The sequence below is a fragment of the Cydia strobilella genome, chromosome Z (genome assembly GCF_947568885.1).
Source record: "Cydia strobilella chromosome Z, ilCydStro3.1, whole genome shotgun sequence".
In the NCBI taxonomy this organism is placed as follows: Eukaryota; Metazoa; Arthropoda; class Insecta; order Lepidoptera; family Tortricidae; genus Cydia; species Cydia strobilella.
This window is the reverse complement of record NC_086068.1, coordinates 39,468,421-39,491,523: the sequence shown is the minus strand read 5'-3', so window position 1 is coordinate 39,491,523 and position 23,103 is coordinate 39,468,421. Positions and strand designations below refer to the sequence as shown.

Sequence of the window (23,103 nt, the reverse complement as noted above, 5' to 3'; positions counted from 1 at the left end):
GGCATTATTACGTCATAATGACGTCGCTGACGTTATAATGACGTATAAATGCTACTGGGGAGATTCCAGACAATGAAATGAAAAAGACAGCATCTTTTGCCTAATTATGTAAAAAAGGAGGTAAAACCGCCCACTTTTCTAGTAGCATTTCGTTTTTGTAAGGGTCGCAGTTCCAACCTAACCTACTTTTCTGATAGCAGTTCGTTTCTGTAATCTTTTTTTTTTTTTATAGAGGGGGAATGCGTTACGCATACCACCCAGGCGCAGGGACGGGCCTGGGATGGTTATGTGGGACTCCCATACAGGCTAATGGGACCCATGGTTTACCCACTAAACCCCCTCTGTTGCCGCCTCACTGCTATACGGCGAGGTCCCAGGAACGCCGAAGTACTCTTCCGCAACCTCGCCAGCGGCCGTCCGGACTCGGACCCGGCTCTTGGGGAAATTACCCCTTCACCTCAATGGGCGCCTTGTTTGCGCCCGCCCACGCAGGGACCTTTGTGTAGGCGACAGACGTCCCCGAGCCTGCCGCCCACAGGGACCCTTATGGGGGTAACCGGCGGTCGTATGCCAACCGCCGCCGCCCCACGCGCTTGCGGCGCATTGGCTGAGAGGTCGGATCTTCCTCCCTGCCGCGTTCCGCTGCCTCCTTCTGCACCATCACGTCCTCACAGAAAGAGGCCACTGCCTTCCATAGACTCTCCCCACCAAGCATGGCTTTCACCACCGCTGGCAAGGAGAGGTCTCTTCCCACTGCGGCCACGAGTGCGGCCCGCTGCTCCGCCCACGCTGGGCATCCAGCCAGCGTGTGTAGCGCTGTATCTTCAGCGTCGCCGCAGTGGTGGCACTGCGTCGTTGGTTCCCGTCTCGCCCTCCTACACAGGTATCTCCCGAAACAACCGTGTCCCGAGAGGACCTGGGTAAGGTGGAAGGAGAGGAACCCCCCCTTTCTTTTGACCCATCGCTCCAGAACGGGTCGGATGGCTTCGACAGTCCAGTGGCCGGCACTTGGCGCCTCCAACCTTTCATTCCACTTGTGGAGGAGCACTCGACGGGAGTCAAGTCTCCACCGTCTGACCTCCTCCAGAGGTGGTTGGATCCCCTCGGCCCGCGCCTCAGTGACACGCCAATAAACATCAGCGAGCACTGCTGCGTCGAGGTCCCAAGGCGGAGTCCCCGCCAACATCACAGCTCTAACCTAACCTAACCTACTTTACTGATAGCAGTTCTGTTCTGTGAGAATCGCAGTTCAAAACCCAACCACCTACCTAACCCACTTTTCTAGTAGCATTTCCGGGCCCGGGTCTGGGTCCGGATCCGAGTCCGGGTCCGTGTCCAGCTGTCCGGGTCCAAGTTTGGGTCAGAGTTCGGTCCGGGTCAGGGTCCGAGTTGGGGTCCATGTCCAAACCCGGGTCCGGGTCCTAGTCCTGGTCCAAGTTTGGGTCTGGGTCCATAAGAAGAGAACAAATCGCCAAACGTGAACTATGTGTCATTGAAGAGTTCCATTCTGATCATCATCAGCAGTTCCACTTCATCAAATGTCACTTTTTTAAATGTAAATTCTGGATTTGTTGGTGAAAATACAAAAATCACTATATGTATGCATTTCACATTTGAGGAGTTCCCTCGGTTCCTCGTGGGTCTCATCATCAGAACTCGAGCTTGACAAAAATAAGGTGGTTCGACTAGGTTACCCAAAGCTTAAACCCCGCTAGATGCCGTCACTTTCGCAAATTTTCAGGTTTTATTTTTTTGTGGAATAGTGTTGGTATCTGTATACTTAAAAGTATTTTAGCGCACTCTTTACATAAATATTGAACTATTATAATAAACATTGAATACTTCATTGTGCAAAAACCACCTTTAATGTCGACAGAGTGTTTCTGTCATGCTATTTCCTACAATACCTCACACATGCAAACAGTGTTTCCGTGATGCTTGTAGTAGACAATTTCATGCAGTGTAAGTATTATGCTGCAATGGCGTTGCGGTATGTTCGTGGAAATACGTGCAAGAGGATTCGGGTTCGAGACTGGTACGACAGGGGTACTTTTTTGTCCTTTTTGTGTTATCTTATCTTTCTTATACCTTTTCTTCTTCGAATTCTTGTTCGATTCCGATATAACCGAAATATATTTCAGTGATATCGGAAACGGCTCTAACGATTTCGATGAAATTTGATGTAAGGGGTTCGATCTAGCTAGGTCTTATCCTGGTAAAACGAGCATTTTTGAGTTTTTACTTATGTTTTCCGAGCAAAGCTCGGTCTCCCAGATATTCAGTATTATTAATAAATTAGTTTATTAACGTTTTATAAAAATATGTGGCGTTTTGCACTAAAAGGTACCACATTGTCGGTTGTCGATAAGGTTGATTTCATTTTGAAGCTTTATGGAAATAGCGTCGTATTGACAACAATAAGTAGGTACCCGTTTGGTTGAAAACGCCACATATATTGAAAACCTGACTTTCACAAATCTCACCTTTTTGGGTTCTTCCAACTCAGAATAACTAGCATATATATATTGAATCCTAATGCTAATATATAAAACATGTCCCAAATATTTTTGTATAGAAGTTTTACTTTGTACTACGTCACGCAAACTGGGAAAATTTGTTGATACTAAAACATGACGTGATGGAATCGATATTTTAGGATATCTTTTTATGTTAGGATTAGGATGGAGAATACTGACGATTCTTAGTAGCACTAGCAGCACTAGGGCACTCTATCCAGAGTTTCGGTGTGGGGCCGGGACAATTTAGTGCGATTCAACCCCACCAAGACACAAGTTTGCGCGTTTACCGCTAAGAAAACCCCATTTACTGTGGTCCCACAGTTCGAAGGCACAGCCCTTACCATGTCAGGGAGTATTGGGATCCTCGGTGTCGACATCTCCAGTGACGTCCAATTCCGTAGCCACCTGGAAGGGAAGGCTGATCTGGCATCCAAAAAACTCGGTGTGCTCAATAAAGCACGGCGATACGTTACTCCGGGGCAAAGACTGCTGCTATATAAATCGCAAGTCAGACCCCATATGGAGTACTGCTGTCACCTTTGGGCAGGAGCACCTGGATGCCAGCTTGGACCCTTCGACTCAGTCCAAAGGCGCGCTGTACGAATCGTCGACGATCCCAAACTCACAAGCGGTGTTGAACCTTTAAGTCTAAGGAGAGACTTCGCCTCCTTATGCGTGTTCTACCGCTTGTACAATGGGCTGTGCTCTGAAGAATTGTTTGACATGATGCCAACGGCCGCTTTCTATCACCGCACCGCTCGCCATCGGCAGGGTGTTCATCCTCACACCCTAGCACCTAAATGGTCGCGTACTGTGCGGTTTAAGAGGAATTTCCTCCCGCGTACGCTTCGGCTGTGGAATGAGCTGCCGAGGTTTTCCCGAGGGGCTACAGTATGGGGTTCTTCAAAAAAGGAGTGTACAGGTTTTTAAAGGGTCGGCAACGCGCGTGTAATATCTCCGGTGTTGCAGGCGTCCATAGGCCACGGTAACTGCTTACCCTAACTCTATACCCTTTTCTGAACCTCATTCCCCGTCTAACCTATTCTACAACGACTCCTTGATCCTTTCCCAGGTGGGTGCGCAGCAGGGAGATCCACTCGGGCCGCTCACCTTCAGCCTCGCTATCCATAAGATAATACCGTTTTTAAAATCACCTCTTAACACATGGTATTTAGACGACGGGACATTGGGAGGAAAACCTGATCTTGTAAAGCATGACTTGGATTTTCTTCTTCCACGTCTTAAGGAGATGGGTCTGGAGGTGAACGCGACCAAGTGTGAATTTTTCTGCTGCAGCCCCACTTCTTCTTCTTCCTTGTATTCTTTTCAGACTCTGCTTCCCGGTCTCAAAGAACTTTCACGCACCACGTTTTTCCTGCTGGGCTGGGTTGATTGGTTGATTGTAGTGAAATTAAAAAGATTGTGTCCTCTTTGAAAAATAAAAAATCCTCGGGTCACGATAACATACCAATTCAAGTAGTCAAATCATGTGTGGACTATATTGCAGACCCTCTTGTGCACATTATAAATCTTACGCTTGAAACTGGAATATTCCCCGATGACCTCAAGAAAGCAATAATAAAACCACTTTTCAAGAAAGGAAACAAAACCAATATGAGCAACTTTAGACCCATAGCGTTATTACCTAGCTTTTCTAAAATTTTTGAAAAGGTGATACACAGTAGATTAACAAAGTTTCTTAACCAAAATAAAATTCTAAACTCATGCCAATTTGGCTTTCAAAAGGGGAAATCCACTACAACAGCCATATTCGAAACGTTAAAGCTTGTATGGGAGAGCGTAAATAGAAAAAACCTTTGTGCCTCCCTCTTGATCGATATGTCAAAGGCTTTTGACTGCGTAAGCTTTGACATTCTTCTAAAACAGCTCGAAAATATAGGAGTAAGAGGAAATGCTCTTCAACTATTTTACACTTATTTGTACAATAGGGAGCAGGCTGTAGAAATTGTTAGTTATAATGCTCAGACAAAAACAGTTGCACAGGTACAGTCATCATTTGAAAAGGTTCAATTTGGAGTTCCCCAAGGTAGTATTCTCGGGCCACTTCTATTTTTAATTTACCTAAATGAACTTCCAAATATAGTTGATGTACCGTGTATTTTATATGCAGATGATGTTACTCTTTTGTTCTCAATTGAAAATACTTATCAAAGCATGCAAGACCATATAAACAGTGTCCTAACAACAGTTTTAAAATGGCTAAACAGCCTTAACCTCCATGTCAACTTAGATAAAACTAAACTTATACAATTTAGAAATTATAAAACTGTGTCTGAATCTGTTGTAGTGTCAAATGCGAATACCTCAATAGATGACGTAAGCCATGTTAGTTTTCTCGGCGTTGAAATAGATACGCATTTAAATTGGAAGGCACATATAAACGAGATAAATAAAAAGATTTCTAGTAGGTGTTATGCTTTATCGATATTGTCAGAAACTTGTTCCGAAAAAATAGTTATCATTGCACATGAAATAAAACTATATATCATTGCATATTATGGAACAGTCTACCCACTACTTACGTACGGAGTAATTTTTTGGGGCAATTCTGTTGATGTTGATAAAACATTCATATTGCAGAAAAGATGTTTAAGAACTGTTTTTAGAATGTACACAGATGAATCGCTACGTGACGTGTTTAGGGAAAAGCGCTTTTTGACACTTACCGGCATTTATATATTAGAATTAAGTCTATTTGTAAAAAATCACCCTGAACATTTCACAAAGCGCTCATGCAAAGATAATATTAGATCGCAATATAAATATAATATGGTACTTCCGAGAGCTAGCACTTTAATATATAAAAAAAGCACATTCATATCCGCTATTAATGTCTTTAATCATCTGCCTAATGAAATAAAAAGCCTCGAAGGAAATACCTTTAAAAGATGCTTAAAAAACTTTTTAATAGACAAAGTCTTCTATAACCTAAAAGAATTTTATAACTCTGTAAACCTAAATGTATATTAAAATTTAGTTTAAGATTACTTAGTTTAAGATTACTTAGTTTAAGATTACTTAGTTTAAGATAAAATAAATTGTATGCCCGAAAAGGGTAAAACTGTTGATACCCATAAAAAAATGTACCTAGCTATACTTCTTGTACCTACACAGTTTGAACAATAAATGTTTCTGATTTCTGATTTCTGATTTCAATATTCCCAGACGCCATCCCGGATGCAATAGAGGCCAGGAAACGGCTCCTTCTGCGCGCCCGGGAGCGCCTCATTAATATAGGTACCCACGTCGCCTTGGTTCTACTTAGAATGTGTTTGGCGGTTCCAAAAATAACGTACCTTTTAAGAACCACTCCGACGTGGTTGTGTCCTGATGAGGTGTCTTCTTTTGAGGACACCTTAAAGGATACAACAGAAACCATCTTAAATGTGTCCCTTTCTGATGACCAGTGGACTCAAGCTTCTCTGCCTGTACGCCATGGTGGCCTGGGTTTACGGCGCGCGAGGGACGTAGGCCTGCCAGCATTTCTAGCGTCAGCGCATGGGGTCGTTGACCTTGTCTCTAAAATGTTACATTGTCATGGAGACAGGGTTACGATTCCCTTTGTTAGCGATGCGCTGGCAATATCGTCAGATCGTTACCCAACTGCGTCCGTGCCTGAGGTTCTACGCGAGCAGAGAGCGTGGGATGACGCGGGTGCCAGAAACACACTTGCCCGCCTCTTGAGTGCTGCTACGGGTGTGGATTTGGCAAGACTCCGGTCGGTGTCAAAAGTAGAAGCGGGAGCGTGGTTACAGACATTGCCTTCCCCTCACCTGGGAACACTCCTCGACAGTGACTCAATGCGTGTGGCTGTAGCTCTTCGCCTGGGCTGCGATGTTTGCATATCTCACAAATGCATCTGCGGCTCCACGGTGGAAGCTAATGGCCATCACGCATTGAGTTGCTGTCGCTGCTCAGGAAGATTTCCCAGACACCTCGCGCTTAATGACATCGTCCGGAGAGCCCTAATATCCGCGAACATACCGTGTGTTCTGAAACCACCGGGCCTCTGTCGCACCGATGGCAAAAGGCCGGATGGTTTAGCCTTGGTGCCATGGCAGAAGGGGAAGTGCCTACTGTGGGTCGCCACGTGCGTCAGCACTTTCGCCGCGTCACATCTCAGCCGGACGGTGTAGACATCTGGCGCTGCGGCAGAGTCGGCAGCGTTGAGAAAGAGAGCGAAATATTCCATGCTCGAGGCAAGTTATTATTTTGTACCCCTCGCCTTCGAGACAACGGGGTGTTGGGGGTCTGACGCCATAGCGTTTATTAGGGAGGTGGGACATAGAATTAGGGAGAGGACCTTTGAAGCTCGTGTGATGGATACCTTTACACCCGGTACAGCTCGCGGAGGTCTTTTTGAATAAAATATTTTAGTTAGTTTTGTAGTTTATTGTTTAATTTAGATAAGTTTAAGTTATTTTTTATGATTGTATATATACCATTCCCTGTACGTTTTTAATTAAATATATTATTTCATTTACCTATATATATATACGGATATTATCATTACATTCATTGTAATAGACCGCAAAATACCGTGTTGCGCTCGCTAATGCGCGTCGCAACCAAATCAGCGCTCTGCAGTTATTTATTCTTTGGCCACAATAACTCCGATATATTAGCACTTTGCTTGTGCATAAACGAACATAGTGCAAGGAAGGCACGGAGCGACGAGCGACACAGCCTTCTCGTCTCAAAGCTGGCACACGACTGCCGGCCACGCCATTTTCAGGCTGCATTCGCATGAAATGTGGAAAAACGTTCGATTTCTTAAAAAAATGTCGTACTATATTTCAGTCAATTGTAATATATATTATACAAAAACAATATAGTACGAAAAATACTATATTTTCATCACTCAAGAAAGGGTTATACTGTTAAATGTCACCGATATTTAATTCGACTTGGATTTTTAATTCGCTTCAAATCGGCGTCCTATTTTTTTTTTTTATATTTATACTATATTTTTTCAATATTTTGACAAAAATACTATGTGTGTATAGAAAAAAGGTGGCAACCCTAACACCACACAAGTTTCGAGATACGAGCGTTTTAAAGTAAATGTCAACGCTTGTTGGCACTGTTGGCAGTTACTATTAAAAAGCTCGTATCTCGTAATGGACTTCCGGTTCGAACGCCATCTTGATAGTAGCCTCGTGATTAATTCCTTTATTTTTTGTTCATTAATATTGTTTAAAGTGTAATATCGATAGCTTTATTATACAGTAATCTAATTTGGTAGTGTGCAGTGAATGGAGAATTAATCTCAAAGCGTGTTTAACCACCATTTTGGAGTCAACGGCCGGTAGTCCACGTGCTTCTCGTAAAATCCAGCTATCGGTTTTACGAGACAACAACAACGAACTACCGAACATCGTCGTGCTCTAAGAGCATTTGGTATTTCTACCTCTAACCGTGTCTGGCTAGAGCCCTAGAGGCCCATAATTTTATTTACCGTACACTGGCTGAAGAAAATCTAGAAATATTAATTCGATCCCACGTGGATCCCACTTTGACGTTGGCGAAATCATCGACAGTACCGATGGAGCCATACTACTTAAAGATTGATTGTATCTCGTAATGTCATGTCATCTTGTTTCTTAATGTTTGCAGTACATTGCTGCTCGGTAAATTAAAAAAATAATAATTACGGGGTCATAATTAAGTGTAAATTAAAAAACTTCTTAATTAATGATTAAACGAATAAATTATATATCTGGTTTAATTTATCGCCCGTATTAGATTTACACACTGTATGGATAAATGATTTTTTACATGTCAAATACTGTTACGATGTTGTTAAGAGCCCGTAGTCGATTAGAAAACGCGCGAAGATACGACTTTTACACAGTAACCGAACGCCGGCCGCTGCTTAAAATAACGCGACCGCATAAACAATATTGATACTTTCGCAACATTATGCGTCACTTTATAACTTTAATTAGGTTAAAATAAAACTTTCGGTAAATTTGATATAATCGTTTATTACTCTTAACAATTTACCTATGTATTCATATAATACATATACAAATTATATAGCATGATGATAATGATTTGCACTAAGGCAATATCTTATATATATATATATATATATATATATAATCATCTTACTCGCGTTATCCCAGCCTTTTTGCTACGGCTCATGGAAGTCTGCTGGGGTCCGCTTGGCAACTAATCCCGAGAATTGGCGCAGGCACTAGTTTTTACGAAAGCGACTGCCATCTGACTTTCCAACGTTCCAACCCAGAGGGAAAACTAGCCTTTTGTTGAAATTTGGTATACAGATAGTTTGAGTCCCGGGGAAGGACATAGAATACTTTTTATTCAAGAACTCACCCTTTAAGGGGGTGGAAATTTGTATGGGGAATCAATAACCGCTGAACCGATTAAGATGAAATGAGGTATGGACATAGTTTGAGTCCTGGGGGGGGGGGTAATGGAAATTTGTATGGGATCCAATAAAACCGATTTGGATGGAATTTGATATTATGGAGATAGTCTTAATTGTTAGGAAGGGTGTATAATAATTTTTATTTCTTAAAGTCATCCGCTCTTCTCCGCTCTTCTAACACTCGCTCAACGTGTTGTTGGTTGTACGATGAATACTGCTCAAGACCTGGAACACCTGGAGTGCTTCTAGGTGCAAAGGGTCAGGGGTAACACTCGCTCAACGTGCCGCTGGTAGAGTATGATGGGGAAAACTCAAGACCTGGAACACCTGAAGTGCTGCTGGGTGCAAAGGGTCAGGGGTAACACTCGCTCAACATGCCGCTGGTAGTGTGTAGTGTACGATAGATACAGCTCAAGACCTGGAACACCTGGAATGCTTCTGGGTGCAAAGAGTCAGGGGTAACACTCGCTCAACGTGCTGCTGGTAGTGTATGATAGGGAAAGCTCCAGACCTGGAACACCTGGAGTGCTGCTGGGTACAAAGGGTCAGGGGTAACGGGTAACACTCGCTCAACGTGCCGCTGGTAGTGTATGATGGGGAAAGCTCCAGATCTGGAACACCTGGAGTGCTGCTGAGTGCAAAGGGTCAAGGGCAAAGGGTGGGTAACACTCGCTCAGCGTGTTGTGGGTAGTGTATGACGGAGACAGCTCAACACCTGGAACACCTTGCTGGACGCATCGGATCAGGGGTAAAACTCTTTTTATCTGAAGTTGGTAGAGTATGCTGTAGGCAGGTTGAGTTCTTCAAGACCTGGAACACCTGGAGGGCTGCCAGATGAAGCAGGCACCTGACCAGAGCTACCACACGTTTAACATGCAGTAGGTACTGGGGGTTAAAAGGGGGTGGAAGTTCTGATAACAATAAATGAACCTGAGTTCCACTAAGTACAGTCAGGGTTCATCATACAGCTAAAACTACCCTACTAACCGTAGAAAGAGCCCAGAGAGCAGTACTAAAGGTAGCTACTTCCCGCCCATTTTTATACCCTACTGACCTCCTTTATAAATCATGGGAAGTACTAACTGTTCGTCAATTATATATATTAAGCACAACACTAAAGCAGCACGCCAGAATTCCTTTCAACCCTGAATACAGAAACAAAAGGCGCAAAGATATAATAGGTATTCAAACCGTTCAAAGGAAACACGTATTTTCATCTAGATTTTTTGTCTTCTTGGGCCCATTTTTGTACAACAGGTTAAATGTAAAACTAGACCTATACCCACTTAGCTATGCTTGTTGTAAGAATACTCTACGACGCGCCCTTCAAAATATGACGTACGATGATACAGAGAACCTACTAATAGTCGTAACATGATTGTGTACTTTGAAATTTAATACTTAAGACCCATTTTGTTAAGGCGATAAGACTTCTATTGTGTAAGTACTACTATTAATTTATAATTAAGTGAATAATTAAAAATTGATTAATTTTGTCCTTCGCTGCCTGAAACACAGGAACTCCTAGTTCAGGCATTCGTAAACCACTTTCCTCTACTAACAACTCTTAGTCTTTAAGATAAACCTCTGTACAATACTTTTTTCAATAAATTATTTGTATTTGTATTTGTATCATCAGCTCTATCTTGGGTACTGCTCTCCCAAGTGTTCTTCAAGACGTGTCGGAGGACCAAAACAGCGTGTGCCTATGTTGCACGAAACCTGAGTTCCACTAGGTACAGCCAGGGTTCAGCATCAGCTCCATCTTGGGTACTGCTCTCCTAATTGCTCATCAAGACGTGTCGGAAGACCAAAACAGCGTGTGCCTATGTTGCACCAAACCTGCGTTCCATTAGGTACAGCCAGGGTTCAGCATCAGCTCTATCTTGGGTACTGCTCTCCCAAGTGCTCATCAAGACGTGTCGGAAGACCAAAACAGCGTGTGCCTATGTTGCACGAAACTTGATTTCCACTAGGTACAGCCAGGGTTCAGCATCAGCTCCATCTTGGGTACTGCTCTCCTAATTGCTCATCAAGACGTGTCGGAAGACCAAAACAGCGTGTGCCTATGTTGCACTAAACCTGCGTTCCACTAGGTACAGCCAGGGTTCAGCATCAGCTCAGCTCTATGTATACTAAAACCTTCTCCAGAATGTAACAAACACTTTTCTAAAAACCGAATCAAAATCGGTTCAGCCAAATGCGAGATAATCGCAAACAAACATACATACATACATATACATACAAACATACGGGTCAAACTGAGAACCTCCTTTTTTTGAAGGCGGTTAATAAACAAGTACTTACAACCCAAGGATTAAAGTTTCTGGTCGCAGTTTACACGCACACAGTACAGCCAAACACGCAAACAAATATAACTTTTTACACGGCGAGCGACGCACACAATGATAAATAACTTCGTCGTCGTCGATGCAACGTGCGGAGCCGATCAACAAACGTCCTGCCTCTACCAGCTCCCGCGCGGGACTGAGGCCGCGAGCGCGTGTCACCGGTGTTATACCAGTAAAAGGGGAAGTTTTTAAAAAATCGTCAGATAATAAAAGCTGCAATTTAAATAAAATGAAGTACAGCAACAGTTTAAGTAAACATTGCAGATTATTTGAGTATGCAATCTACGTCGAAAATAAGTAGATTTTCGGAGAAATTGTCACTTGTTTTGAGGTCATTTCTGGAGAAAATTGAATTCGTTTAACTTTCATTTCCTCGAACTCTAAGTCATATAACAACAATGTAATCTGATAAACCTAAAGTACAGAATATATGTAATAAAAATTTACCATGTTTAGCAGTCCAAACTTTACGAAATTTACAAATAAGAGCATCAAAATCAGTGCTTTACACGCGTTTACCTAAACGTCCATCAGAAAAAAAATCATTACTAATTTAGTAAGCCTTTTTTCAAAAAATTGATCTGATAAACGGAAAGATAAGAAGTCGTGCTAATAGAAACCAGTACTTGTTATTTCAATGAGGTAACAAAAGGTGTACAATTTCACAGAAGAAATCTATCAACTTTACATTTTTGCGACTAAAATCGTAACCGGGCTCTTAATATTTCGTGAAACGGTAAACCATGCATGAACCGTGATAGCTAGACAGTTGAAATGTTCACAGACAGATGATGAATATCTGTTGCCGCTATAACAATAAATACTAAAAACAGAATAAAATAAATATTTAAGTGGGGCTCCCATACAAACAAACTTAATTAAAGCTTTTATTATACAGCTTGAAATGCTACTTGGGTAAGAACATCGTTAACAATATTTGACATGTAAATAGTTATTTGTGCAACAAGAGAGAAAAGTTGGTTTTTCTTGCGAGTTTTTATTTGAGTCCCGAGAAAGCGAAAGATCCTATAATTGAATCACGAGCGAAGCGAATGATTCTCAGTTAGAATCTTGAGCGTAGCGAGGGAATCAAAAACACGAGATGTAAAATAACTTTGCTCTCGTGTTGCACATATAATTTTTTACCACAGTAGTGAGAACTAATTAAAGGTTAAAATGTATTTCAAATTACACAGAATAATACAGAGAAACAAAAAAAGAAATAATTTGTAATAGAAGTATGAAGTGGCAGTTCATGGCCTTCACTACTAAATTAAAAAGCTACTTTGTTTCACTCTCTGGAGTGAGGAAAGTCGCACTTTCGTCACTCCCAGGAGTGAGGAGCTCGAGGAGGAGTTCGAGCTGCTGAGGTGAAAAATACTTTTCATCACACTCGCTCAGTAAATGTGGAATTGAACGCAGGCTTACCGGGAACTATAGAAAAAGCGTTTTCCCGAGGGAGTTATGAAGTTTCTAGTATTATAAAATTTAACAGTTTTTTGTCTATATACTTCATTTTTTAACCGACTTTAAGATTTCAAAAGGAGGAGGTTCTCAATTCGGTTGTATGTTTTTTTTTAATGTTTGTTACTCCATAACTCCGTCATTTCTGGACCGATTTTGAAAACTCTTTTTTTGATTGTAAGTATATACATACAGATTGGTCTCGTTTTTGTCAAAACGCAGTTCTGATGATGGGATCCATGAGGACCCAGACGTAGGCGACGCCTTTAGGCTGGAGCTGCGTAATCGCTTCTCCGTCCTCGAAACGGACTCTTTTACTTCTGTCGACGCGGAGTGGAACCACATCAAAATGGCCTATACAGAGACAAGATCTGACGTTCTTGGACACAAAACATACACACGTGAGGACTGGATGTTACAGAGAACCTGGAACCTCATTGAAGAAAGGCGCCAACTCCATCTTCAACTGATAACCAGCGACGTGGTAGTGCGTGAAGACCTGAGGCGACAATACAGACACATACGCAGAAAAATTTACCGCAGTACCCGTCACGACCGACGAGTATGGGCTGATACTGTTGCGGATTCCGCCCAACGCGCTGCCAACTCCGGCCATCTCAGGGAGATGTACAAGGCAACGAAGACCTTGGCCGGAAACCGGAACCAGAGGAAGAAGAAGCCCTTGAAGGACAAGAGAGGCCAGTTGATTGTGACATCAGAGGGGCAGCTTCAACGCTGGCGGGAGCACTTTGAGCAGATCTTCCGAGTCCCGAACGACCCCGTTAGTACAGACACACCTGCCGCCTGGACATGGATGTGTAGTGAAGGCCATCAGGCTTACCACAGCGGAAATGCTGAAAGCTGACGTCTCTACCGCTGCGAACACGCTGACGCCCCTACTACGGAACATCTGGTCAGCCGAAGAATTACCCGACGACTGGAACAAAGGGCTTCTTATCACCGTGCCGAAAAAGGGAGACCTCAGTGAATGTGGCAATTGGAGAGGCATCACTTTCCTCTCGATTCCTTCTAAGGTGCTCTGCAAGATCACCCTGGACAGGTTGTCGAGGACCGTCGAACCTCTTCTTCGCAAAGAGCAGGCTGGATTCCGACCCAACCGATCGTGTACGGACCAGATCAACACCTTGCGCATAATACTCGAACAGGAATAGCAGAGGGAAATGTACTTGAACTTTGTGGATTTCAAAAAAGCCTTCGACACGCTGCGATGGAGCTGTATCTGGGACCGGCTGCGTGAAATTGGAGTCCCCGAGAAGATCACGAACATGATTAAGGCCATCTACAGGAAGTATTCTTGTAGGGTGACTCACGACGGCCTCGTTTCGGAGGACATTCCAGTCCATGCGGGTGTTTGTCAGGGGGTGTCTCCTCTCACCTCTCCTATTTCTTGTCGTCCTCGATGGCATCATGAATAACACCACCAACAGCAAGCGCCGCGGCATAGAGTGGGGACTGTCCAACGTCTTGGAAGATTTGGACTATGCCGATGACCTATGCCTCTTGAGCCACACGCGCGCCGACATGCAAGCCAAACTGGACGATTTACGGCGAGACGCTTTGGAGGTGGGACTAAAGATTAACATCCGTAAGACCCAGGAAATGAGGTGCGGAGCGTCGAGGCCGACGAGCTCGTGTCCGTTGCTCATCGGCACAGAGGGGGTGGAGAAGGTCCACAAGTTTACGTACCTCGGTAGTGTAGTGTCGGAAACAGGAGGGACCGAAGAGGACATCGCTTCGAGAATCGCCAAGGGGAAAGCAACCTTCGCACAGCTCCGTCCGGTATGGCAATCGCGGAAACTGATTAGGAGAGTTAAGCTCAAGATATTCCGGTCCAACGTGAGAACCGTATTGCTGTACGGATGTGAGACGTGGAAGGTCACTAACAACATCTCGCGTCGGCTCCAAGTCTTCATCAACCGCTGTCTTCGCCGTATCCTCGGTGTATACTGGCCCGAGAGAATATCCAACGTAGATCTGTGGAACGTTGCGGTGAGACTCCGATCGACCAGCAGATCAAACGCCGCAAGTGGAACTGGATCGGCCACACGCTCCGAAGGGACCCGGATCACATTCCGAGGCAAGCCCTAGACTAGAATCCCCAAGGAAAGCGGAAACAAGGTCGCCCTAAGCAATCCTGGCGGCGGACGATCATCGCAGATTCGGCGACCATTGGCCAGACGTGGAGCGAAATGAAGCGCGAAGCTCAAGACCGAACGGGATGGCGGAGCACTGTGAATGCCCTCTGCCCCATCTAGGGGATATAGAACCATAAGTCAAAGTCAAGCAAGTCATACATATAGTGATTTTAGTATTTTCATCAACAAAATATCAAGCATTTACATTTAAAAAAGTGACATTTGATGAAGTGGAACTGCTGATGATGATCAGAACGGAACTCTTCAATGACGCTTAGTTAATTTCACGTTTGGCGATTTGTTCTCTTCGCTATGGACCCAGACCCAAACTTGGACCCGGACTCGGACCCGGACCCGGGTCTGGACATGGACCCCAACTTGGACCCGGACCGAACCCGGACCCCGACTCGGACCCGGACCCAGACCGAACTCGGGCCCAAACATGGACCCGGACAGCCGGACACGGACCCGGACTCGGATCCGAATCCAGACTCGGACCCGGAAATGCTACTCGAAAGGTGGGTTAGGTGGGTGGGTGTGTTTGAATTTGAACTGCGATTCTCACAGAACAGAACTTCTATCAGAAAAGTAGGTTAGGTTAGGTTAGAATTGTGACCCTTATAGAAACGAAATGCTACTAGAAAAGTGGGTGGTTTTACCTCCTTTTCTACATAATAAGGCAAAAGATGCTGTCTTTTTCATTTCATTGTCTGGAATCTAAGAGTGCACCATCAACAATCCAACAGCACACAACAACCATGAGTAATCGCAACCGCAATCGCAATGAACAATCGAACAATCATGAGTAATCTTTCAACGGCATCCCCCATTGAAGTCGGTTTTTTTTTAAATTATGTATGATGAAAACCATTGTGTGTAACTCGAGGCGTAATAATATTGCAAACTCGAGTCTATAAATCGCTCCGGCAAGCCGTCGTTGTTCGCTATACTCTCGTTTGCAATATTTAACTTTTTCACAATGTACTTATTGTCTCAAATTGCCAAAAATGTTTAATGTTTGATATATAGCTGGTGAAGCAAATCTTGTCAGTAGAAAAAGGACGCAAATTTAAAAAATGTAGGCGCGAAGGGATATCATCCCATAGAAAATTTGAATTTCGCGCCTTTTTCTACTGACAAGATTTGCTTGACCAACTATAGTTTGTCAAAGGACTCTCATTTCAAACATAGACAGAGAGGATCATACTATCTTTGTCTTACACTATATAGTACTAGCACCCAAAAGAAAAGGATGAGTATAGTTTTCTTTGTTCTTATTTACTGACAATTTGGTTTGACCAACTATATTTTTGCAGTTGAACTATCTTTTACATCAATACATATTTGTAAACGATGTGCTAATAATATATCTCGTGAATAGGAAAACAACCCATTGTTTGCTTGTTGGCGTGGCGTGTGCCGGCTAAGGTGCCGGCGATCCGCAACGTGAGTGTGGAGTCGATTTCGCTGATTAGCGAACTAGACTCCACACTCATGTCACATGTTCACGGCTTCGCGCAATGATTCGCGCATGAGTGTGGAGGGACCTTAAGTCCCCACACACATGTGCGCGTGTGCGTGCGCGAATCTCGGCGCGAATGCGCAAACGCGAGTGTGTAGCGAGCGTCGCAGATCTGCGAAATCAACTCCACACTCGCGTTCGCGGCTTCGAGCCGCGATTCGCGCACGAGTGTGAAGGGAGCTTTACAAAAGAAAAATACAGCTTTTTTCACAGCCACAGGTAACCAGCCAACATAGACCGAACCAACATAGGTCGAACCAAGGAACATGCAAGGAACTTTCCCTCGTAACCACAGACCTGTAATTTTTATGCTTGTGCTCGTAACCAACCAATGATAATGCAGGAATGCATGAGGAATGCTAATGCTTATGATGACATTGTATTGTCAATGTCATCAATGACATCAACGTATATGCAATTTTATATTTCGGAATAACCAGAATTTAACAAAGGCTTGATCGTTATTAAAGCTTCTAACAAATTGCAGAGAAAACTTCTGTGGAACCTGTGTGATTTGTAACTACAAGGTCAGTCTTACCACTGGATTGTCTTTGACTTGTTGAAACTGTTTCACCATGCTCGATCGGTCCAACACACGATATCTCATGATGCCTCGAAGAATCCTTTCCATTTCGATTAATTATTAATTAACACAAACATTAAATTCCTTTTAATATAACACGTTTGCAAGTCATCAAACTTGGTTGTGGACGGGATGTAGTCTGGTCAGATTGACATAGATGACCTTCGTTAGTGAGCTTATCGCATCGTAGCTGAGCTAAGGCGGATGTCACACTGACGCCGCATTTCGTTGCGGCGTACGAAGCGACGAATTCGCGTGCGGCGATGACGCACCACCGTACGGTTTTTCTCCATATCTTCGTCCGGAGCTGCACGACGAACCGCGTTTATGAACAAAAAATCCGTACGGTACTATGGAGCTCGTGTGGCATACCCTGCGGCGTGCACCGCGTCTCCGTCCGAAAGCACGAATCGGCGTGCGACTCGCACCTTCGCACGGAGACGTGGACCCACTATGTTACACCATGCGGTTTTTGTATACAAATATAGATTCTGCAGTACTAAACTAAAAACCGCAGCACCGGACATAAGTGCGGACCAATGTGACAACCATCTAAGTGAGTGACCGTGGTGGCGAATCATTACCGTGGCTTGTGTGTTAGTAGAGTGCATGAGAAAATGTCTATAGCATTATTAATCATTCGATAACAATCATCGTTAATTTCTATTCCCTGCCCATAGGTATGTACAGTCACCGGCAATAATATGTTACACAACGAACGCCGCAAAAATTTGACATGATCATATTTGTAGAGCCATAAGAGTGTGTCTCATATTTGTTCTCAAACATGCAATGAAATATTGATATTATGTTCTTCATATTATGCTGGGAAGTATCAGTCTCAGGTGTGGCTAGATGAGAGGTCTTTAATGAAATTTCATACAATGTTGCAGGCCTAGGCTGGGAAGTAGCTCTTTTTTAAATTTCCTTTTCACATATATTTTTGATACAGCATCATGGCACTCAGCCATTAAAAAAAACTGTGTGCTATATTTGTTTTTTTCTCGTAATAACATTCTGCCACTACAGCACCGGCACATATCATCCTAATGATAAGTCATCCTTTAGCGGTCTGATCCTGGCAGGATCGCCATATGAGAATGGAAGTCGGGAGACATATTGATACAATCAGATTCTAAATAAGACTACACTTTATTCATAAGATCATCGATTATATATCATTGGAATACACTTACATAAGCAGCATCTATACACTACAAAATCAATAACCGATGTTTGCTATATTTTGCAATTTATTTTACAAATACACATTTATAAAATATTTCATTTAAATATTAACGGTAGATATGTCTACTCAAACACGCGTCGGTATATAGGGTTCCGTACCAAATACAAAAGGAACCCTTATGGTGCGACTCTGACCGTCTGTCTGCCTGCCTGTCTGTCTGTTACATTGCTAAATATTTCGAGAACTACTTAAGCTATCGATTTGAAATTTGGAATGGTCATGAACAACGCTAACCCAAACACATTGAAAGTGTAATTTTTTTTAAATATATTTTTTATTAATTATGAAAAATGTCCAATATAAAGAGGGGGGCAAAATTTCTAAGTCTAGTTGCTAGGTCGAGTGGGAATCTCATTTGAAAGAGCTCAAACTGAATATTAGATTATTTTTTTCATATTGAAAAAAAAATTGACATGAAGGAAAATGTAAAAAAAATACCATCCCCCCCCCCCCCTATCTCCGAAGTTTACCAACCAAAAATTTAGAAATTTTTACAATTATAACATTATCATAAATATTACAGGAAAAATATAATCACACCTCTCTTGAATACTTTTTTTTTTAATTATCAAAAAACATTTTGTAATTTAATTTGCAATTTAAGCCCATTTGGGGGTGTTTATTATACTTGAGATATCTATGAGATTACACTAAAACCACCTTCTTTGAAATAAAACACAAATTGTTGAAATTGTTTCTCATGATAAAGAATTATCCCAGAAAAACCAACATACATACAGGTCGCATAAATTAGTAAGCCAATTTGCCGATAGATGGGGCTTTACACAATTACGCTTATTACTTATGATTCTGGTCAAAAGTCTTACGTGATTATAGTTACATAAGAAAATTTAAAGTTTCTACGGAACCCTCGGTGCGCGAGTTAAACGAACTCTCACTTGGCCGGTTTTTTTGTAATCGTTTGGAAAGCAAAGTTGGACATTTTTTTTCTGTAAGTAATTCTGTTTTATTGGATTTATGTTGATTGTGTTATTTAATATGAGTTCCGACGAAAATATTAATAGTACATTACTACAGAGGCCGGGAAGTAGGGGGTTGCCGGCCGAATGCATATATACGACCGAACGTAGTGAGGCCGGATAGTTATGAGGCCGACAACCCCTTTTCACGCCGATGTATGTATAGTGCTTTTCTCAAACATGCAATGAAATAAATAAAGAAATCTCCACGAAATCAAAGTTTTAATTCTAAAGAAACTAAAAGTAAACTAGGCACAAAATATAACTACCACTTGTACCTATCTTTATCACACGTGTCGTATATTTTACACATGTAGTTAATCAATTTATTACACAAATGTTCAAAGGTATATTTATGTATCTTTGATTTTTTTTTCGCCTTGCATCCTTCTGACTGTCGTTTTAGCCACATAACTAAGTTCACATAGTTTTTTTATGTTGATATTATGCTTCACATACATCGTTGCCTTAAAGTTTAAGTTAAAGTTTAAGGCAACGATGTATGTGAAGCATAATATCAACATAAAAAAACTATGTGAACTTAGTTTTTTTATGTTGATATTATGCTTCACATACATCGTTGCCTTAAAGTTTAAGTTAAAGTTTAAGGCAACGATGTATGTGAAGCATAATATCAACATAAAAAAACTATGTGAACTTAGTTATGTGGCTAAAACGACAGATGCAAGGCGAAAAAAAAATCAAAGATACATAAATAAATCTTGAAAATCTGTGTAATAAATTGACAAACTACATGTGTAAAATATACGACACGTGTGATGAAGATAATAAGTGGTAAGTACTAAGTAGTTGTATTTTGTGTCTAGTTTATTTACTTTTAGTTTCTCTAGAAATAAATAAAAGGTTGTCGCCCTCATAACTATCCGCATATATGCATATATGCATTCAGCCGGCAACCCCTTACTTCTCAGCCTCTGTAGTAATGTACTATTGCAGCCTTCGAAGAGTAACATATTATTGCAGGTGACTGTTCTACTACGCTACGCTGTCAAAAGTTTGTAAAGTAAGTAAGTAAAGTAAATATTCTTTATTGTGCACCATAAAGTTAAAAAAGTACACAGAAAAGGAAATACAAGCTTAAGACTAGGTAACAACAGGCGGTCTTATCGCTAAAAAGCGAAATATCTACCTAACAATCAATATAGGTATTTGGTAGTATTTTATGAACATAATTTATTAACATGTATTTCAACACTGTCATGGTAATCAAAAACAGCAAGTAATCACTACATAGTATAAAACAAAGTTGCTTCCTGCTGTCTGTCCGTCTGTCCTTATGTATGCTTACATCTTTAAAACTACTACGCAACCGATTTTGATGCGTTTTTTTAATAGATAGTGATTCAAGAGGAAGGTTTATATGTATGACAACATCAGTCTCTATAACCTATAGTCTACTCTATTTGAATCTTAACCTTTTCGACGCCGTGTAAAACACAAAAGCAGTCATCCAGACGCCACGTCACCGAAGTGTCAAAACTGAAATTGAACTTTATGCATATGCATGTAGGTCTATGTTGCTCAGTGGTATATGACCGATTAATCGGTCTTTGGCGTTGAACCTACGGTGCGTATATATCGGTCATTGGCGTCCAAAAGGTTAAAGGATGTAAACAAAAAAGACAGACTGTGTCTTAATTGTTTTTCACCAATGATATTCTGTAGATAGAAAATGTTGTGCTCATTGTCTTAATGACAGAATCAAATTCAATCAATGGTTTTTTTGTTCACATTCTCTTAAAACCTATATGAAACAGACTATATAGTAACTACTTTTTCTTAGGGTAATCATATAAAATAAAATTTTTGATTATGCAAATATTTTTACAAATATAAATACCAAAAAAAGAGTGATTAAAAATAAAATTAAAGGAAATTAGACTCCCTACTTAGTATTTACAAAATATTTTGGGTTAAGCAGTTTTAATTTTTGTTTTCGTCATAGGTCTCCTACTAGTCGAATCTGTTTCTTTTTTACAATCTTTTATTTAACTTGCAATGTACCTATATAATGTATGTAACATGTTTGTAAGGGTCAAATCTTGCAAGTTAAATTTGACCCACTTCTCGGTTTCCGATGAAGCTGAAAATTTGCATACATATGTAAGTCGTGTGACAATGCAATATTATGGTACCATCGAGCTGATCTGATGATGGAGACAGGAGGTGGACAATTGGACATAGGAACTTTGATAAAACAACGCAACCTAATTGTGTTTGAGGTTTTTAGAATTGTCTCGATAAGTATTAGTTGCTTGTGGAAAAAAAGTACAGTCAGCGATAAAAGCTTGCACCAAAAATGTAATTTTTGCCAAAAACTTATTAGAACTTTCAAAACGCCAAACGCTAATATGGTATTTATATGAAACATTACACAATGACGTCACGGTCAACTCACCTACTTTTTATATTTCTATCCGATTATTTAAATAGAACTTGTGTTTTAAAATAACTGCTACCTATCTATGTTTTCTAATAATTATCTGCTGCTTTATTTCATGCATGGTGTGAAATAATTTATTTTAAATACAGTCAAATACCCTATACTCCTTAGTGCTACCAAAATAATATTAAAAAGCCGCGTTTTCCCTTAGTGTTCTGAACAGTGCTGAGCTAGCAATCGTTCGTTTGTTCGGTTCATGGAAACACTTGCTCCAATAGTAAATAGGAAGAGCAAATATTTGCTCAAAACAAAATGCTTGCTCGGAACACTAAGTGAAAACGCGGCTTAAGAAGGTGTGTAACATCCATTATGCATAGTCACACAATACATATGTATACATTTCAGATGAATTCGGAGTGTGTAATCGGTGATGGGAAAAAAATGGAAAGTCACATAGTTACATCTGTGCCCCCAAACCATCGCTTCCAAGAGCCAGAGAAGGCTGTTAAAACTATCACCGACATGGCTGTTTGGGAGAAGTCTGAGGCATATATGGAATATACAGGATTTATTGCGACAATCAATGAATCTATCAAAAGCAAACCTTTATCAGTTGACTGCAAAGTGAACAACAATGTGATGCAACTATTACATGTGCTGGAAGAGATAAATAAAATGATAGATGAGTTTCCTCCCGTTGAGCAGCCTCAAAGATTTGGAAACCAAGCTTTTAGGGATTGGCTTGATAAAGTCAAATCCAACACAACAACATTGCTACAAAAAATGATGCATGAATCCCTGCACATTGCCATAGCAGAGATCAAAGCTTACCTAGAGGAGAGTTTTGGCAACGCTACCAGGATCGATTATGGAACAGGTCATGAAATGGCTTTCATAATGTTTCTTTGTTGTTTATACAAAATAGGTTTTCTTCAAGCTGAAGATAATGTGGCAACTGTATTCCTGGTATTTAACAAGTACTTAAATATAGTGAGAAGATTGCAGAAAACATACAGAATGGAGCCGGCAGGTAGTCATGGTGTGTGGAGTTTAGATGACTACCAATTTGTACCGTTTATTTGGGGAAGCGCTCAGCTCATTGATCAGCCAAAGATATATCCTCCTGTCAAGTTTCTAGATGATGACATCATTGATAAATATGCTGATGAATACATGTTTCTTTCTTGCTTAAAGTACATAAAAGAAGTGAAGAAAGGTCCATTTGCAGAGCATTCTAACCAACTATGGAGCATAAGCTCTGTCGGCTCATGGGCAAAAATCAATCAAGGTTTAATTAAGATGTACAAAAAAGAAGTACTCAGCAAGTTCCCTGTGGTGCAGCATATCATGTTCGGGTCCCTGCTTCCCATACGTCGGTTCCCCCTACATCAGTGAACAAAAAGTTCGGACTGTAAAAGTGTAAACTGCAATATATATGTATTCCGTGTATGTCAGTCAGT

General features: G+C 41.5%; 3 protein-coding genes across 5 annotated transcripts in view; 1 reads left to right on the top strand and 2 right to left on the bottom strand.

Moving 5' to 3' along the window:
- LOC134754920 (beta carbonic anhydrase 1) overlaps positions 1-17,199 on the bottom strand; it is a 24,430-nt gene extending 7,231 nt beyond the window's left edge. Inside the window, exon 1 of one of the 3 annotated variants that reach the window (XM_063691397.1) lies at positions 16,966-17,199. In XM_063691397.1, the coding sequence (XP_063547467.1) occupies positions 16,966-17,058 (93 nt within the window). In that variant the 5' untranslated portion in view covers positions 17,059-17,199. The remainder of the gene's footprint in view (positions 1-16,965) is intronic. The other 2 variants (XM_063691395.1, XM_063691398.1) reach the window with 2 other exon arrangements.
- Positions 1-23,103, bottom strand: part of LOC134754837 (DNA replication licensing factor Mcm7) — a 425,513-nt gene that overhangs the window by 75,537 nt on the left and 326,873 nt on the right. The gene's annotated exons all lie outside the window — the stretch shown is intronic.
- Positions 16,818-23,103, top strand: LOC134754908 (serine/threonine-protein phosphatase 2A activator-like). Its single transcript, XM_063691381.1, has 2 exons — positions 16,818-16,954; positions 22,049-23,103. The coding sequence occupies exon 2, from the start codon at positions 22,049-22,051 to the stop codon at positions 23,036-23,038; it is 990 nt and encodes a 329-aa protein (XP_063547451.1). The 5' UTR covers positions 16,818-16,954; the 3' UTR covers positions 23,039-23,103.

Coding starts and splice junctions, on each gene's coding strand:
- LOC134754908 (XM_063691381.1), top strand. CDS start 22,049: ATGAATTCGGAGTGTGTAATCGGTGATGGGAAAAAAATGGAAAGTCAC.